The sequence below is a fragment of the Haliotis rufescens genome, unplaced genomic scaffold, assembly GCF_023055435.1.
Source record: "Haliotis rufescens isolate VD_foot unplaced genomic scaffold, xgHalRufe1.0.p SCAF_3, whole genome shotgun sequence".
Lineage (NCBI taxonomy): Eukaryota > Metazoa > Mollusca > Gastropoda > Lepetellida > Haliotidae > Haliotis > Haliotis rufescens.
The window spans coordinates 7855661-7876841 of NW_025964001.1; the positions used below are offsets into that span (position 1 = coordinate 7855661).

The 21181-nt window shown below is 40.5% G+C and overlaps 1 protein-coding gene across 1 annotated transcript in view; it reads left to right on the plus strand.

Annotated features, from left to right (window-relative positions):
- The window catches only part of LOC124140988 (leukocyte tyrosine kinase receptor-like), a 228648-nt gene that overhangs the window by 95545 nt on the left and 111922 nt on the right, over nucleotides 1–21181 (plus strand). Inside the window, exons 6-10 of the mRNA XM_048403314.1 lie at nucleotides 1186–1313; nucleotides 5942–6073; nucleotides 10258–10380; nucleotides 14217–14323; nucleotides 19020–19183. Of these exons, the coding sequence (XP_048259271.1) occupies nucleotides 1186–1313; nucleotides 5942–6073; nucleotides 10258–10380; nucleotides 14217–14323; nucleotides 19020–19183 (654 nt within the window). The remainder of the gene's footprint in view (nucleotides 1–1185; nucleotides 1314–5941; nucleotides 6074–10257; nucleotides 10381–14216; nucleotides 14324–19019; nucleotides 19184–21181) is intronic.

The following is a 21181-nucleotide window of genomic DNA, read 5'->3' on the forward strand; positions in this document are numbered from 1 at the left end:
AAGCATTCATGATAATCATGACATCATGGATCCCATTAGCAATAAGTACCGTATTTTCTTGAGTATAGTGCGCACCCATGTATAATGCGCACCCCCCTCTAGCGGGTTTAATATTTTGGAAAAAAAGAAATTTGAATATTATGCGCAGAAAAAAATTACACCGTACCCTTTCAGCGAAGTCCGGCAAAGGAATGGGTGATGAGAAACTTCGTCAGTACAAATTCGAAATTAGTCAGAAGTCAGACTTATTGTTCTGGGATCTTGTTCTTCTATTGTCATTGAATAAAAGATGCAAGATTTAAAGATGGTAATCTATTTCCCAACTACTTTAAAACAGATGAGACTGCACCTCTTGTGACTGATCCTCTATGTAGCCATGAAGTAAACATGTTGCTTAATTTGATAAGCTATTTATTTTATTTACAAATGTTAAGAATTGTTTGCAATGAAAGTTTTGATACAACTACAGTCAGAGGTGGTATAGCGTATATTTCAATGTTTCAAGAGGGTATACCATGAGGTTAGGGCTGGGACGAGTCCAAATTTACGTTACTACCCGGTCCCCGATCCCCTATTAACCGACCCTACCCAGGTACCTTCTGTAGATCTCAAGATGTGGGAACAACATGTCTGATTTAGAATTGTTGTACAGCAGCCCTGGCAAGAACTATTTCGATACATGTAGCAAACAATCAGATCATGGGTACACTGAAGTTGATGAAGCTTTATCTTTACTCAAACATACACAAGTCAAAGGGAATGTGTGCATTGTCAGAAAGAAATGGGCATTAGCATTTGCATTGTAAGAAGCATTAGCGACTTGTTGTGTAACCACTGATCTATAGTGAGTTTTTGTCATTAAACAATATATCACGTGACTAACCACAGGTCCGGGTAGTACTGTGGGTACAAGGGTCCTACTCAGGACCCACCCGACACGAGTACCCGAGTTACCCGTCCAAGCCTAACATGAGGTGCACATTGGAGAGAATATATGAATTAACTCTTCAGTGTTATAGATCGATATGTTTCAATTGGGCATGCCATTATGTGCACATCAGAGAGAAGATATAAATTAATTCTTCTGTGTTAGAGATCGATATGTTTCAGTTCGACATGCCATGAGGTGCACATTGGAGAGACGATCTCTTCTGTGTAATAGATGGATATGTTTCAATGTTTCAGTTGGGCATACCATGAGGAGCACATTGGAGAGAAGAAACTCCCTTTTCGAATTGGAATAATTGCCCAGCTTCGAATTTCTTCTTCCTTTGTGGCCATTGATGGACTGGAGCTGCACAACTGTGGTCCAGGTAGGTTTCACAATAGTCATTATGTAGCAGCTGCATACCTTTGTGAGAGACTGTGGCATGGCATCTGAGTGAGTTAGCACTGTAAAATCTGGATTAGTACAAGCAGCCATGTGCATGTGTGAGTGATGAATAAGTCCTAAAAATTTGTATGTAGAAAATGGTCCAGGAAAAGAAATACAGTCCTCACCCCGGGTATTTTGTTCCACAGGAACCAATACTCCTGGTATATCGATTACCCCAGAACAAATGTTCAGGGGGAACATATTTGCTCTTACACATGCACATCCCTATCTTGACACCCCAAAATTTCGACTACTGCTGACATGACGACTACCGCTGCAAGGCCAATATACGTGGCAATTGGTTGTGCAACAGGAGCTATTTAATGATTCCACGGCTGAAAAGTCGGGAAAGACAAGGTTCCCACTGAGAAGCTGGCAACCCCGGAAAGGTTCCCGCTGAAAACCAGGTATCCTTAAACGCGAGTATTAATTTGGAATCAAGTTAATTTATTACTATCTGGGTTGCCCACAAGAACCATGCTTTTTTTGCTGAGGTTGATGTCCTGTCTGATGCCAGAATCTGGGGATGTGGCACTATTGTTCCACCAAGCTCCCTCACATGGTTGGCAAGCCTGCCGTTAATGTTCTTCCACATGCCCTCGATCTTGATTGGATCCTTGGCATCGTGCCAGTAGCACCTGGACAGCATTGTGGATATGATGGTCCTGGTGTCAGGAAGTTGGAGTCATATCCGAAGGATTGAAGCCACCATGTCAAGGTAGAGTTGGCTGCCCTTGACCAAGCACAGGTCGTTAGAGACCCAGGTGTATGATGTGGGCTCTGGGGCTGTGCTGCGTCGCCTTGACCTGTGCTTTATAGATGGCATCCAACTCCATCCAGCTCATTCCACCTCACGCCAGCCATATAGCATACTCGGTTGGTCCAGACTGGTGCCCTTCAGAAGCAAGTACTGCCATGCTCTGGCCATGTAGCTGGAGCCCACCATCCAAACTGTAAATAATAAGAAGTCTTGTAAATACCATGTTCAGAATGTTGAAATTAGTTGTGTAACATTAAATTTGTCGGTAACCGTATATAGCTATTGTAAGAAGTCTGACTTCCACGTGCAATATTGTTGTATGAGGTGTTTGGGCACCTTGTTCATGGCAGTGGATGTGGCCACCCCAATGCGGAAGGAGGGAGAAGAATAGCAAGCAGTATTTATGTTGCTGTGTGCTACAGTCTTTTAAGGGAGTGTCTGGAATTGGTACCTAGTAATGGGGGAATGATCGAAATGAACGAATGCCTGTTGTGGGCAAGGTAGTGCTTCTTGCTTCAGATCAGCCGTACGTTGCACAGGATAATTTGGGGTTCTGGTCCTGGAGTATGTTTGAGTTGAAACCTTGAGAGAGCATCGGCAATAGTGATAGCTTTGGTACAAACATACTTTGCCTGAAACAGAATATTATACCAGAGGCACTGCAGGATTAGGCGGCGGAGTAGGCTCATCACTCTGGGGGCCTTGGTAGACTGGTTGTTGATTATTGCCACCACGGCTTGGATGTTGAAGAGGACCTTTTTGTTCATTCACTAGTTGCTTGCACCAAAGCTGGATGGCCAGTGTGATGGAAAACAGCTCCAGTAGTGTCAAGTCGCATGTAGTTCCATCCGTAACCCACTGGTTTGGCCATCTGCCGCTAAACCATTTGCCCTGCAGGTAGGCCTATGGGGAACTAAAGGGCCCTTTTTGTGACCTTTTGCTACCCATCGACAGGATGTCTTGGATTTCTGCTGTCACCTCCCTGATCTTGGACTCTCGGATTCTGATCAGCAATGCATTGGTGTAGATATCCAACCCTAAGAATGTCGGTTGTGTAGTGGGGCCGACAATCTTGTCTCGTGGGCAATAGGGATCCCAAACTGTTCCAGTGTATGTACTCATACGTTGAGGTTGTCTAAGCAGTGGCATGATCTGGCACATTGGGAGGTGGGATTGTATGCACCAATGGAAGAAGGTAATAATTGTTTCAAATATGGCACAAGATGTGGAGCACCCGAATGGTAAGTATTTATCAAATAGAAAACACCTTCAAATCTTTTGCCTAGTAGCTCGAAATCGGATGGATGGACTGGTATAATTCTAAAGGCCAACTTAATTTTGCAAGTAATGCTCCCTTTCCCAGTTGTTGAACCTTATGAATAGCTTCATCTTCACCACGGAGCAGGCCTCTATGTCCATAAAGACATTGATAGATTTGCCCTTTGGATAAGATAAATGGTGAATTTGATGGAAATCATCAGCATGCTTAACTGAATGTTGAACGTGGCCTGTCTGCTTCTTTGGCACCAGACCTATTGGAGATACTTGGAGGTACAATGAGTGATGAAATTTTGATGAATGCAATTGTGAACAAAGCAAAACGAACAAAGCGAAAGTGATCAGATACGTTGAAACACGTGTGTAGTTGAAGAGAGCCAGTGTGCGAATGGCAGACTATAGCTGATGGAAAAAAGGAGGGATGACACTTGTGGCCCCCCAGCGAAAGATCTAGTGCCCCAGGCACGTTGCATGTCTTGACCCGGGGGTGATTTAGTTACAGGGCTGTTATGGAGTAATTAGGCTATGGTTTGGATATTAGCGATAAACACCTAAACAGATACTAATCACCCTAAAGCTGTTTACATTGCCAGATGATAAATCCATATTCAAAAGAAAAGTTTCTTTTAAGTTCTTGCACTTTGAAAACATTTTTTATATTATTGGCAAACTGTAATGGTTTGTATGTTATCAGTGGAATTATTCATAACATCATCAAAACAACTAAAGGTCATTTAATCCACTGTTCCTCCAGGGGCAAATTCTGAGCTGTTCCATAATATGAACCTGACAACTTATCTGAATCCTGCCTGCAGATGTTCAATATGTTTGACACAGACTTAGATTATCCTCCAGTGTCACAGCTTGAAATAGAAACCCATTAACTACTTTACATAAGTAATAAGACATAGAAATAGAAACCCATTAACTACTTTACATAAGTAATAAGACATATTCCCCCAAGGAAACAAAAATATGAATCCACTGATTTGTTTGTGCTTCATATTTGTTATTTTGACCATGTTACATAATACATTTGGAGAATGTGTGGTTTGTTTTGAAAATATGTTTTTGTCCAAGAACTTAGAGGCCACAGTGTTAAAACAAAAAGAATTGACATAACGTGACATTCAACCAGTTAAAAGTTAATCAGTCAGTCAGTTATCACATGACATCAGGTTTGAAATGGACCTTGCATACAGACCAATGATATTGATTGACCTGCGTATTGCAAACAAAGATGTCCTTTTCAATCTCTTACGTTTTCCATATCTCCTCTGAAACCACAGAGCAACCTATATGCCAGGTGTTGAAACATTGAATGGTGTCTTGCAGAAGTACCGACAGCAATCTGATTCTTCTATTTGTTGGTTATGTGGCAGCCCTATCAATGTCAATTTGCTATTTATACTCCCGTTTACGAAAGCTAAAGCTAGTTTGAAGATTCTGAACTTTTTAATTTTTGCCGTTTCCATGGACACATTAAGAAACTTAAACTTTTAGGGTGGATGTTTTGTACGGCCCATATCTTTTTAATTATGCATCCTAGCTTCATCAAGCTTGCTACACACATTTTGCCACAATGAGTACTTGTGCCTTTTGCTAGTTTGAAGATTCTGAATTTTTTTATTTTTGCCGTTTCCATGGAATCATGGTGAAACATAAATTTTGAGTTTTTGTACGATCCATGTTTACAATATTATGTATCCTAGCTTCAGCAAACTTGCTACATTAACCACTATGATTGATTTTTATCTTTTATAAGATTCTGAAAGTTTTCTCTTTTGCTGTTTTCATGGAAACATGATGGAATTTAGAAATTTTGATGACTGGTTTTGTATAGCTAATATATTTTCCAAAATTGTTTCCACACAAGTAGATCATCATAAGTATCTGTGCTTTGTCTTAGTTTGAATTTATGAATTCTTTACCATATATGTTAAGGCTAGATGGAAATTATTAATTTATTGATTTTCTTATATGATATTGTTCCATTTTTTATGTGTTTTTATATCAACAGTTTTTGGTCCTTTTGATAATTCTTCTTATGTAACTCCTCAATCAAATTTTTATTCAAAGGTGTTCATGGTGATCTACTTCCTTGTAGTGAACACTGGTAACATGGGAGATTTGGGGGGTGGGGGAGGGGGTCAATTGTCACTGGAACTCAATCTTAGTTTTTAAAACATTTGTTGTTGACCAGCGGGGATAACGGGGTATGTGAGCTTTGCTCACTTTTTTCTTGTTATTAATTTATAAATGCAATCATATACAGTGTCTAAGCCAGATGTGTGTGGTGCCAAAAGTTTAGTCCGGTGAAGACAGAGGTCTAGATTAGTATGATTTTAGCAACAGTTTCTTCACTTACTGTCATGATATGAAGACACACATTCAAAGACACTACTATTTGAACATTATAAAAGAGTCTGTTTCCGAGTCGCACAATAACTGAAATACAATCTTGTGATGAAACACATAATCCATTCCTTTCAACTTATGTATTGTGAACATATATGTTTTCATTTCAGATGCAAATGAGACTAAGACTTGTCAGCCAGATGAATTCCAATGTGAAAGTTCCAGATGTATCAAACGGGACTGGTTGTGCAACTTGAAGAATGACTGTGAATGCCGTGAAGATGAGACCCATGCATTGTGTGGTGAGTATATATGTGAGCGATGAATTAGTCCTAGGTATAAATATAGAAAATTCAAGTGTGGACACTGACCAAGGGAAGGATATACAGTCCTCTTCCCGAGGATATTGTTCCACAGGAAGCAATACTCCTGGCACCATGTGGTCCTGTGCACAGCGCACAGGGTAAAAAATCAGGCGAAGTTAAGCAACATTGTCACGAAGAGTCCTAAATGGATGGGTGACCGTGAACGTTGGGTTGTATACTCCCTAGGGAGCTGAGATTGATAGTTGTGTGCACTCTGACCCATTGACCGGGCAAATAATAGTGAAGTGCTTTGTCTGACCATCCATCCTTCCATCCATCTGTCCGCTTCTCAAAGGGGACGAATAAGCTCAAGAACTATTTAAGTCAGAGAAATGTAATTTTACACAATGATGTTACTGGTCATGATCTCAAATGGGTTTGAAAATTGGTCTCGTAAATGTTTTTGCAGAGTTACGGCCCTTGCTCTGTGCTTTTCAACTTAGTGCTTAGTGTGTGCAATGGGGACAAGTTTTCTCAGAAACTACTGAAGTTAGCTTATCTAAGACATACTTATTAAGACTGAGTTATTTTTTCCAGAGAAGGGCCCTTTTGTGTATATTAATTTCACATTTAATCAATCTGATAACATAAAGCAGCCTAAGTGCCTATATCTTCTTAAGTCTTTACGCTAATCTTTTTTGATAGTTCTAATGTGCCCATGGCGGGGGATAGGGATAGGGATAACGCTGTTTTCTTTATTTTTTTGAGGATGTGTGATCTGAGGTCATGGATACAGTTGGTGATATGTGGGAGGAAGTGTGATCTGTGAGGTCATGGATACGGTTGGGGATATGTGGGAGGAAGTGTGATCTGTGAGGTCATGGATACAGTTGGGGATAGATAGGAGGATGTGTGATCTGTGAGGTCATGGATACAGTTGGGGATATGTGGGAGGAAGTGTGATCTGTGAGGTCATGGATACAGTTGGGGATATGTGGGAGGAAGTGTGATCTGTGAGGTCATGGATACAGTTGGGGATATGTGGGATGAAGTGTGATCTGTGAGGTCATGGATACAGTTGGGGATATGTGAGAGGAAGTGTGATCTGTGAGGTCATGGATATGGTTGGGGATATGTGGGAGGAAGTGTGATCTGTGAGGTCATGGATACAGTTGGGGATATGTGGGAGGATGTGTAGGATTGTTCTATGCCTCAAACATTGTAACTGACATGACTATTGAGAGTTCAAATTCTCTTGAATCTGTTTGGTAATCAGATTTATTATCAAGTTGTCTTCTTTTCATGCTCTTTCAACTTCTTCTGTTGATTCATCAACATTAATCGATAGTTCACAGAGCATTCCCATTGTTGTGGGTGTTCTCCTCGATAAGAGCTAATCCTGATAAAAACAGGATATTAATAACATCAAAAGAGAAGTTCCAGACTTGGCTGGTCCGTGAACGAGGAATATATGAAATGTTTTGTAATGGGATACTTTTTATTAACAAAGATTTAGGTTCAGTGTGTTCTTACATGAACATTATCTTTTGAACATAAATAAGAAAAGTTGTATATTAATAAGCGAGGCCACATTTGCTGAGGACGAGCAGTGTTTTGCCTGTTATTGTTACATTATTTGACAGCATCCAGAAGATCTTTGCAGCCATTAGATATGGTTGACAACTGTCAAAACTTGTTTGATCCTCTTGTATAAACCAGCCACCACCAGGCCAGACACAGTGCTCAATGAGAAACACTCAATCTAGTGCTTTACTAAATTGTTTAATGTTATGACAATGATCTCAAAATGTCCAAATTAAATGCTTCATTTTATTAATGCAAGCATGGGACACTAGCATTCTTCACATTAATTTCATGATTTTCTGTGTATCTATTCCCAAGAGGATTCTCCAGAAGCCAGGTCTTTTATGGACAAATAAGGTCTTGGCTAGCAGGTTTTCGCTGTAGTTTAAGGGCTTCCCAACTGCTCAAACTATTTATCTTTACATTGCCATTAAAAATTATCTAACATTTATTTGCAAATTATTCTGTAAACACATTTTATTTTGCACCAACTGTCACTCACATTTCAAGGCAGTCATGTGACATCATGTTCATCACGAGTCTGCAGACCCATGAAGATCCAGGGTAGAATAGGTCTTCAGTAGCTCATGCTTGCCATAAAAGGTGACTATGCTTGTCGTAAGAGGCAACCAACTGGATTGGGTGGTCAGGCATGCTGACTTGGTGACTTTATTGGTCATCGTATCCCAATTGTGTGGATCGATGCTCATGAATTGAATCACTGGATAGTCTGGTCCAGATTTGATTGTTTATAGACCGCCTCACAAAGCTGGAATATTGCTGATTTCGGCGTCAAACAACAAAGAAACAAACAAGTCTGCAAATGAGTCCATCTTCAAGTCGAGTGAACATTGATTGCTCAAGGACCTCTGAGAGATACATATAGATTTGGGTGTGTTTTTGCATCATTAATACCATAATTAACTTGAGAAAATGCGTGAGAATATAGTGTTTGAGTGAACCTCCCCATGTATAATATACCGTTAGTTAATACAGTTAATAAATTGCCAAATGTTTGCTTGTGGAACTATGTGAGATACAAATGGTTGCACAAGGATCTATGTGAGATACAAATGGTTGCACATGGATCTGTGTGAGAAACAAATGTTTGCTCATGGTTCTATGTGAGATACAAATGGTTGCACATGGATCTATGTGAGATACAAATGTTTGATCGTGGATCTATGTGAGATACAAATGGTTGCACATGGATCTATGTGAGATACAAATGTTTGATCGTGGATCTATGTGAGATACAAATGGTTGTTTATCGATCTATGTGAGATACAAATGGTTGTTTGTCGATCTATGTGAGATACAAATGGTTGCTTGTCGATCTATGTGAGATACGAATGGTTGTCGATGGATCTAAGTGAGATACAAATGTTTGCTCGTGGATCTATGTGAGATACAAATGTTTGCTCTGTGAACTTAGATACAAATGTTTGCTCGTGGATCTAATTGGGATACCAATGATTGCTTGTGGATCAAAGTGAGATACAAATGTTTGCTCGTGGATCTAAGTGAGATACAAATGTTTGCTTGTGGATCTAAGTGAGATACAAATGTTTGCTTGTGGATCTATGTGAGATACAAATGTTTGCTCATGGATCTATGTGAGATACAAATGTTTGCTTGTGGATCTATGTGAGATACAAATGTTTGCTTGTGGATCTATGTGAGATACCAATGTTTGTTGATGGATCTATGTGAGATACCAATATTTGCTTGTGGATCTAAGTGGGATACCACTGATTGCTCATGGATCTAAGTGGGATACCAATGTTTGCTTGTGGATCTAAGTGAGATACAAATGTTTGCTTGTGGATCTATGTGAGATACAAATGTTTGCTTGTGGATCTATGTGAGATACAAATGTTTGCTTGTGGATCTATGTGAGATACAAATGTTTGCTCGTGGATCTAAGTGAGATACAAATGTTTGCTTGTGGATCTATGTGAGATACAAATGTTTGCTCGTGGATCTAAGTGAGATACAAATGTTTGCTTGTGGATCTATGTGAGATACAAATGTTTGCTCGTGGATCTAAGTGAGATACAAATGTTTGTTGATGGATCTAAGTGAGATACAAATGTTTGCTCATAGATCTAAGTGAGATACAAATGTTTGTTGATGGATCTATGTGAGATACAAATGTTTGCTCGTGGATCTAAGTGAGATACAAATGTTTGTTGATGGATCTATGTGAGATACAAATGTTTGCTCTGTGAACTTAGATACAAATGTTTGCTCCTGGATCTAATTGGGATACCAATGTTTGCTTGTGGATCTATGTGAGATACAAATGTTTGCTCTGTGAACTTAGATACAAATGTTTGCTCCTGGATCTAATTGGGATACCAATGTTTGCTTGTGGATCTAAGTGAGATACAAATGTTTGCTTGTGGATCTAAGTCAGATACAAATGTTTGCTTGTGGATCTAAGTCAGATACCAATGTTTGCTTGTGGATCTATGTGAGATACAAATGGTTGCTTGTCGGCATAAGTGAGATACAAATGTTTGCTCGTGGATCTAAGTGGGATACAAATGTTTGCTCGTGAATCTATATGAGATAAGAATACCTATTTATTTCAGATAACACTCCTCATTATGCAAAGAGTTCCTTTGAAAACTGCAACTTTAAGAATCGCAGCTGCTGGTGGTACACTGTCGACAGTGGCAACGGCTTCAACTGGAACATGCAAACACTCAATGATGGTCAGTAGCTTGTTTGTTAAAAGTGGCCAGTTAATGTTGTACACATTAGTAGTTCATAGATCATAGTTTGGAGTCTTTGAAATTTTGATTTATCAGCCTGATTCAGCCATTATGTATTATATTTGCTGTATCAAAGAGCATATGATGTCATGTTTTCATTGTGTTTTGTAATCTATTGTCACCTGTCCTGGCCAAAGATGATAATTAATTGAGATTATTTGCGAATTACAGAAGTAGGCATCAATATCGTCGATGTAAACCTAAGAGAGAAAGATCATCTCTCAGCTGTGGTGTGTAGAAAGTCTAGAAAATACAAATACTGAGAATACAACATAGATGTATGAATATATTGACAAGATACAGTATTCTAACACTGTTACTTCATAAATTGTAATTGTTCGAAAATGTTGCCTCATACTTTGCATTGATGTATCAAGGAAGACTATTGACATCTTCACATTATGCTCATGGTTCTATGTGAGATACAAATGGTTGCACATGGATCTATGTGAGATACAAATGTTTGATCGTGGATCTATGTGAGATACAAATGGTTGCACATGGATCTATGTGAGATACAAATGTTTGATCGTGGATCTATGTGAGATACAAATGGTTGTTTATCGATCTATGTGAGATACAAATGGTTGTTTGTCGATCTATGTGAGATACAAATGGTTGCTTGTCGATCTATGTGAGATACGAATGGTTGTCGATGGATCTAAGTGAGATACAAATGTTTGCTCGTGGATCTATGTGAGATACAAATGTTTGCTCTGTGAACTAAGACACAAATGTTTGCTCGTGGATCTCAGTGAGATACAAATGTTTGCTCGTGGATCTAAGTGAGATACAAATGTTTGTTGATTAATTTGTTACATTAAAAAGTAACATGTTGTTTATGTGACATACTTTTAATACCATTGTGTTTTCTGAAATCTCACCAAATAGCTAAGCTGTTATACATGCATGCATGTTAAGGTGGAGTTATATAAATTGCAAGTCTGTTGTGGGATGGTAAATATCCTGTATTAGGAATAAACACTGTTTGTATGTAACAAACAAAATACAGCATTTATTCCTAATATAGGATAATTTTTGCGAATCCCCTTCCTGTATTACATCATTGCCATAATCCTATAATCAGATTTTCAATAGAAGTCCTGTTCACTGTCAACTACACACAACTAGTTGTCACGCAATAGCTAGAGTAGCCGGACAGCTCTTTTGTGCACAAAGGTGGGAAAAACCTTACTTCTTACCTGTGTGTGCTAGAGACAACACCTATGGTTCCAGCTTCTGGTTTTTCAATGGTCACATGGGAGAAACTTTTTGCACATCAAAAGGCGTCCATGGAAGTCTTACTTGTCTCCTATCTATCATCAGAGATCGTTCAGTTAAAGATGGCTCAGGCCTTACCAGCTTAGAAGAATCCCAAGGCCAGGAGACCACATGGGGGAATGTTTCCAGTTGAGCCCCAACCATCTTTGTGTGCCAGCGCCTCGGTCGCATGACCTCCGGACGACCAGCTGGGTATTGGCGACCATGCCTTACCCTGTTCTGCCCAGCCATCTGAATATCCCGTTAGACCCACGGAGAACTGAGGTTGAACCTAAGGGCATGGGTTCATCAGAGGTCCCGTATGGCTCCCGCACTGACCGCTTTGACCACCAGTCTTCTGCCGGTATGGAGTGAAACCGACTGCCACAAGGTTCTCATACAGGTTCCCTGGAATCGTCTAGAGCAAATGAATCGGCACACATAGACAGACGCGATTGATGGTTGAGGCTGATGACCCAATTGAATGTTCAGGGGGACTAATACAGCTTCTAAATCTATTCCAACTGGAATTTTGGAGGTGGGACCAAATATGACTTGTTGAAGGGCTTGAGATCGATGATCATTTTCATTTCTATGTAGTGTTTCTTTGGGACTAAGACGACAGGAGAGTAAAATTCCCGGCTGTCGTCGGAATCTCAAAGACACCGAATGGCCTGTTTGGCGATAAAGGTCTTGATGGCTGCTTCCAATTCGGTCCCCACCAGACGAAATCAGTGGTGAAAATGATCATTGATCTCAAGCCCTTCAACAAGTCATATTTGGTCCCACCTCCAAAATTCCAGTTGGAATAGATTTAGAAGCTGCATTCGTCCCTCCGAACATTCAATTGGCTCATCAGCCTCAACCATCAATCGCGTGTGTTTATGTGTGCCGATTCATTGCACGTCACAGAAGTTCATCTGTTTTGTGGTAAACGGCCGAAACTATGAGTTCCGGGTCTTGCCGTTCAGGATTTTGATAGCGCCTTGGCTCTTCACCTGGATCACGGTCCCATCATCAGTTTTCCTCATCCAACTCCTGACTTATCCAGGTTTCAGCATCTATCCGTCAAAATCGGAAGTCCTGCCGTTACTGGACATTGTTTACATCAGGCCCAGATTTCTTCTTCATGCAGGAAATCCCTGTCCTCTAGAGGAACAGTTTACCAAGGCTCTCATGATGATCCACACGGTACTGGATCAACCAACTCAGTGGATCAGGTGGTGAATATCCTTCTTAGGCACCCTGTCCTCTCTGCAAGATATGACTCACAGGGGCCAGTGTCGGTTACGCCCTCTGCAGGACTGGATCAACTCCCTTCAACTGCTAGCCCTGGATTCCCTGGTAAACATGGCTCTCAACGTCCTTCACAATCTGTCCTGGTGGACTCGTTGTGATCATGTCACGGTGGGGATTCCTCTCACTTTACCACCTCCCGACCACCATCTATTTACGGATACCTCAGATTCTGGTTTGGGAGCCCACATAGACGATCTCAAGACACTGGGCTTATGGACCAAGACGGAGAAGGACTGTAGGGAGATGAAAGTGATCTGTGCTTTCAAGATTTGCTTCTCAACTCATCCGTCCTGATCATCACGGACAATACCACGGTGGTGGCTTATGTCAACAAACAGGAAGGAACCAAGTCATGTTCTCTGATGATGGAAACTACTGGTTTCTTTGCCTTGCAGACTCCTTCAACTACTGGATGAAAGCATGATACATTCCCTGCAGGTTGAACATACTAGCAGACAGTTTGTCCCGCAGTGGAAGGATCGTAGCCACGGAGTGGACTCTGCATCTTCACCTAGATCACTTTTATAATTAGCTTTGGGACACTGTGATCTGGATCTCTTTACGACATGTCTCAATCATCAGCTTACAGTTTACGTCAGCCCGGTACCCAGTGGCTCTCCAGATCGACATGCTATCAATAAATTCCCTTCATGGTCTTTCCTAGACAAACTGCTTCAGAATTCGAAGCTGGAGGTGACAGATTACACGGTCATCCTCATCCCATGGTGCAGAATATGTATATTTCTCTACCATGCTCATTATTCAGCCTTGCTTGACAACTGTATAAGGATCTATACCAAAACGTCGCCTTTACAGTAAATAAAGAAGTTGTTATCCATAAATTATCTCTACTTTGTCATTGGTCAACTTCAAAACAATGCCTTTCAAAGAATACTGCATGCAGTTTTGCGATAGTGAGGGTTTCTGCTCAGGAACCATATTTACAATTGTGAATTGTGACTTGATCCCTGATAGACGGGATGTTGCCTTGCTTGTTTAGAAACATTGCAAGTTGTGCCTACTTGGCATGTGGCATGTTATCTCAATAGTCTAGCAATAGTCAAAAACATGGTATGTCCAGAGCCACAAGCAGCCACACACCTACATGCAACTCACTATATATGTGCAATGGTCATGAATGTGACATTATACCGCAATTTCACCCCACCTCCTAGGTTTAGACGCTGTTCAGGAGTAATGACTTTGTGAAATTGCAGACCACTTCATAAACATTGATGCAAGCAAGGGTCCTCAGGGAGAGTCTGCTATCCTGGAGAGTGTCACGTTTGCTCGGCCACCAGTAAAAAGCAAGGAGACTTGTCAGGTAACCTAGACTTTATACAACAGTAACACTTAGCATCATCTGACATTGTTCACTCATGCCGTTATCACAAAAAAACTTGTTTGTGCATGCAGATCGTCAGTATAATTTTCTGCAAAATAATGTCTCTTTCTCAAGAGTCTGTTTATTGCCAGTCAGCCTATATGTGATACTTTTATGTGGTCAGTGTATAGATTGATTTTTTTTTAATTGGCCCAGGGATTCTCTAATCCAAGGGAGGTTACTCAAACAAGAAGTCAAATCAGTTAGCCCTGACATATTCCTTCAGCTGATTTTTTGAAGCACTTGTAAAATCAGCACAGTTGTCCCATATAAACACAAGGTTATACAGTGATCGCTCGCTATTGCGCTACCAATGGGGTCCAAATAATTGGTGGGCGTTATAGACGATGAGCCGTTTAACCGAGGCCGAGGCGGGGGAGCGCGCTCGGCAAATCTCAAATCATCAATAGGCCTATGTGTTTATCTCACGTCACGTCAAAATAGTATATATTTTTATGGACCTAGATCTACCTGTAATATCATTCATTTATTAAATCTGTCATATTTCACAATGTCTGAAATACGTATTCCATTCTAATTTATCATTTTTTATCAATAAATTAAAAATTATTCACTATTTCCCGCGATGTTATTGAAAATAAAATTCTCGGACACACATTTCGACAACGGGTCCGCATCGAACATGTCAAAGAGCAAAATAAGGACTATTTTAAGCAAATCTTTAAATATATTATACAAAGTGATAAATAAAATCAACAAAAATATATCTAAAAGTAATCAAACTTACATCTAAGTTATTATTTCCATCGTTTCGTGCGATCGCGTGTAATGTAAGTCAAATGACATCTAGGCTTTCGTCGCCTTGAATTCTCGGCTCGGACACAACGTTTAATGCAAAAATATATGCATGAAAAATCTTTGTCACAGCTCGTAACCTAGCACGATACTTTCGCGAAGTTCCATATTTTTAATATATATCGTGATTTCCTGCTTAAAACGTTCAGAATAACACGATTTAACAAAAAATCTTTCGCTAACTTCTGAAATTTATCAAACACGAGCTTGGTATCACAGCTTGATTGGCTGCCTGAGGTCACGTGCTCAAAATTGACCAATCACGAAACTTGTAGCAGATTTCGGCAAGAAAGCGTCATTAGAAACAAATTTTAATCCAATGAAATCGCTTGTTATAACTACGGGGAAAAAACAGGCGATGTTACGAAAGCGCGATTACGAAATGAATGACCGCCGTGTTGTGACAGCAACTACATGTGTGTGACAGTTTAGCCTTAAATTGGATTGCCCACTAATTAAGAATATAAACTTCGCTTGTGGTTCTCTTTTATTGCATGCATGCGCTTCTAAGATCAAAGGATGTATAGTGTGAAAAGTTAACTAGTAGAACAATCGTATTTCCGGGACCTGCCGCGGATGTTTTCAAACAGATTATTAGAACTCCATTCAGCGATAAACCGTTGATTATGCAATGAGAAGCGTTATGTGCAAATAAACAACGAACAACAATACAATCATGTCTGTGTAAAACTCTCAGCATTAAAAGTGTACATAAATTTTGGGAGCCATGCGTTACCGCGCGTAATAACCGAAGTAGCGCTTTATCGAAGAGTGCAATAGCGAGCGATCACTGTATCTATTATGTTGTTTGGTGTTTTTAGGCTTTGCAATGGCATGAAGGTAAATATTAGAATGAGTGAGTTGGGTTAATGCCGCTTTTAACAATACTCCAATCATATAACGGCAATGTCAGCTTAATTTTGGAGGAAAGCCTGAAGTGATGCAGGTCTCAGACATTTACCACTTTGGTGAAACCCACGAGCAGAGTTCTGGTGCTGACAAACCCAGAAACATAATCGGGTCCAACATGGATTCGTACCCGCAATTATAGGTTTCTGGCGTGCCCAACCAACTGAGTCACCCCTACACCCAATACCCTACACCCAATACTGCTACACCCAATACTCCCACACCCAATACCCCTACACTCAATATCCCACTGATGGACTCAATACCCCCACAACCAATACTCTACACCCAATACCCCTACAGCCATCACCCCTACACCCAATATTCCTACACCAAATACCCCTACAGCCATCACCCCTACACCCAATACTCCTACACCCAATGTCCCTACACCCAATACCCCTACACCCAATACCCCTACACCCTATGTCCCTACACCCAATACCCCTACACCCAATACCCTTACACCCAATTCCCTACGCCCAATACCCCTACACCCAATACCCTACACCCAATACCCCTACAGCCATCACCCCTACACCCAATACTCCTACACCCAATACTCCTACACCCAATACCCCTATACCCCTACACCCAATGTCCCTACACCTAATACCTGTACACCTAATACCCCTACACCCAATACCCCTACACCCAATACCCCTACACCCAATACCCTACACCCAATACCCCTACACCCAATACCCCTACACCCAATACCCTACACCCAATACTCCTACACCCAATACCCCTACACCCAATGTCCCTACACCTAATACCCCTACACCCAATACCCCTACACCCAATACCCCTACACCCAATACCCCTATACCCCTACACCCAATACCCCTATACCCCTACACCCAATACCCCTACACCCAATACCCCTACACGCCTACACCCAATGTCCCTACACCTAATACCCCTACACCCAATGTCCCTATACCTGAATACCCCTACACCCAATGTCCCTTTACCTAATACCCCTACACCTAATACCCTACACGCCTACACCCAATGTCCCTACACCTAATACCCCTACACCTAATACCCCTACACCCAATGTCCCTATACCTGAATACCCCTACACCCAATGTCCCTTTACCTAATACCCCTACACCTAATACCCCTACACCCAATGTCCCTTTACCTAATACCCCTACACCTAATACCCTACACCCTACACCCAATGTCCCTATACCTAATACCCCTACACCCAATGTCCCTATACCTGAATACCCCTACACCTAATACCCCTACACCCAATGTCCCTATACCTGAATATCCCTACACCTAATACCCCTACACCCAATGTCCCTATACCTAATACCCCTACACCCAATACCCCTATACCTAATACCCCTACACCCAATACTCCTACACCTAATACCCCTACACCCAATACCCCTACACCCAATGTCCCTATACCTGAATACCCCTACACCCAATGTCCCTATACCTGAATGTCCCTACACCTAATACCCCTACACCCAATGTCCCTATACCTAATACCCCTATACCCAATACCCCTATACCTAATACCCCTACACCCAATACTCCTACACCTAATACCCCTACACCCAATACCCCTACACCCAATGTCCCTATACCTAATACCCCTACACCTAATACCCCTACACCCAATGTCCCTATACCTAATACTCCTACACCCAATACCCCTACACCCAATACCCCTACACCCAATACCCCTACACCCAATACCCCTATACCCCTACACCCAATTTCCCTATACCTAATACCTCTACACCTAATACCCCTACACCCAATGTCCCTATACCTAATACTCCTACACCTATTACCCCTACACCCAATGTCCCTATACCTAATACCCCTACACCCAATGTCCCTATACCTAATACCTAATACCCTACACCCTAAACCCAATACCCTACACCCAATACCCCTACACTCAATACTCCTACACCCAATACCTTTTTCGCAGATTATAACCAGCCATTAAAAACATGAAATAAAATCATATCTTAAAAATTGATAATTTATTAAGTAACTGGAATGATATGTCGCGATGGACAAGTCAGCATGACAAACTATATTGCTCATCCTGATATTTGTTTATGTTTTCCTTGCTGATAAATTCTTTTCATGCTGAGTGGATTATGTCTTATACAGTTGCTAAGACTGTTATGTGTTGTCAGGCATATGCTGGGGGCATGGGGTGCCAGTCATCTCACTTGCTGCAATTTGCTGTACAGAGTTGTGTCCTCTGATCGTGGGTTCCAAATTCAGATTTTTCCTGGTCTTGTTTCTATGCTTGTCAGCACCATACCCATGGGTGAACTCATCAAAGCAAAGATACTCACTGACACTGTTTTCAGTTGACAAGTTTGCATTGTGGATCTCATTTGTATTGCGAAGAAATTGTGCATTGATTTTTTTAAACCCATAATTCTCCTTCATGCATAAAATATTTGAATTTCAATGGTAAGTGGCAGTCTTTGTTAACATTTTAAACTGTTGACTACATATCCAGGTGAGCAACAGTGTTAAATCTATAGAATTTAGTTTAAGTTGTTAGTCCTCCATGTTTTATTCATTATATGTTGTGTTGGAAGTATTCTACAGAGTTGCGACCCGTGAAGATCCGGGATAGAATAGGTCTTCAGCAACCCATGCTTGCCATAAAAGGCGACTATGCTTGTCGTAAAAGGCGACTAACGTGATCGGGTGGTCAGGCTCGCTGACTTGGTTTGATGCAGGTCATCGATCCCAATTACGTGGATCGATGCTCATGATATCAATCACTGGATTGTCTGGTCCAGACTCGATTATTTTACAGACTGCCGTCATATAGCTGGAATATTGCTGAGTGTGGCGTAAAACAACAAACCAAACCAAACCAAAAAAATTCTACAGAGTTGCTTGTTGGCAGGTGCGATTCTTCATGTACAACTATGGTCGTGACGTGTACAGACTGGACGTGCTGGTCAAGGAGGAGGGGCTGGACAGTAGGCGGATCTGGACTCATAAGTTTGATAACTTTGAATGGAAATCTTACAACTATGAAGTAGTCGACATCATTAATGTCACCAGACGGTACGGGACTGACTTTTTCATAATCTGAAAGTTGGCTTTTAAGTTTTTTTCAAACAGTTGTTCGCTTTACATGTGCAGAAAAAAAATGTGTTGTGAAAGATTAATTGTCTGATTTCAGAGAAACAGATTGTGTTCTTCAAGTTGGCATCAAAAACATACTATTACCCTTAAGGGTAGAATGATCATGTGGCATAACCTTCTGATATTTGCACATGTGCATTTGGCAATTGTCAATGCTGATTGGTCAATTGAAGCCATGTGACATCACAGAGCTTCATTGTTGAGAAAAATATGGTATGACGTCATCCATTGTTCATGACGTCACAGATTGATTACATTACATCACCTGAACAATAGGCTGCCTTCAGTGAAGTTTCTCTGTAGGGTTGACATTTCATAGTTTTTTTTCATTTTCTCTCGTTAATGTCAATGAGAAATAACCTATATAATAACCTACTCTAAATTGGAATTTCACCATTCATGCACTCTGGACAGATAATCTGTTATTCCTCGTAGCTCACTGGTTATTCTCTAATTCTGTGTCTAACATAACTCCCTGCCTCACCCTGTAGAAGAGTAAATTCAAGTGCTTCAGCAGATATGACAAGGATATAAATGACTTCCCATGATAGTGGCAATGCATGCTCGTCGTGACATTCATGCAAAGTTTGTTGTGAGGAGGATATCAAGTGACAAAGCATTAAGCACTCAGCCACTTGCCCCAAAGGGTCTATTAGAAAGCCCAAATCAAATCAGCTGACTTGTCTCCCAGACGACTCTTCAACTCCAGCGCATGTAGTCGAAACAGGACATGACAGATGATGTTATTTGAAAGAATATTAAGAAAATCCTTATCATCATCATGATCACAATCATAGACCACTTAAGTTAAGTCTTTGAAAGGCATTTAGAAGTGTTACACATAAGGAAGGATGTTTATGGATGTCAACTTCTTTATTATGAGGAGCACAACGTTCCAGAGTATGTGCTTAATCACCTGATGAAGGAGTAAGCATATACTCAGAAACGTTGTGTTCCTCATAATAAAGAAGTTGACATCCATAAACTCTCTTCCTCACTTGAGTTTAGACCAACATTTATTTTTCCCTATTGATCAAATAATTTAAATAATTTCCATCACAATGGTGAAATTTACACTGCTAAATATGTTATGAATATTGTTGTAAAGAATGTAGTCACGATTTTTGTGAGATACACTATTACAATCAGGGAAATGCATTTGTATGTAATATTTTCAGGCTACCCACCATGGCTAATGGTAATAAACCTTTCTTAGAACATAAGGGGCACTGATCAATAATTAACTGTAAACATGATTAATTAAAAACTAAAATTAAAATATTATTGTGTTGAGGAGCAAATGGATGTCTCGTGACTTTGTATTTTCCACTTTTGTTTTGTGTTTGTAAGAATTAGAGAGCGAAAGTTTGGTTGGGGACTAATTCTACTAATTATAGCAGGATATTGAAAATTGATATAGACTGCCCTTTTGTCTGACTGTATTTGATACTCGTCAATGTAAAGATGAAGCATGGCCAGAAGGGAGAAATTGAATCCTAACTTGGAATCTATATATACATTGACTTGACATCATAACACAAATACATTCATGTTACCAGAATCTGCCTTGGAGTCTGTTGCCACCCGAGGGGTCTGGCTCGAAAGGGACTTTGGGTCATAATTACTTAAAAGATCGTCAAAATCCCCGTCGTATATACCACTGCTCATTAGAACCGATATTATCCCCACCCTATAAGAAACAGATACATGGTATACATTTGTTTGTTATGAGTGCGTCATAAAACAAAACACAACACAACAACTACATATGTGACAAGTTCCACCTGGTGTCAGACGATGGATTTTAATATTCATAGTATTAAAGTTTGTCAGATTGTAAATAAAACTGTAAAATAAATTATTTATATATTCAACGTTAGGGAACACTTAATTATACTATGTCTGATCACCCTCGTG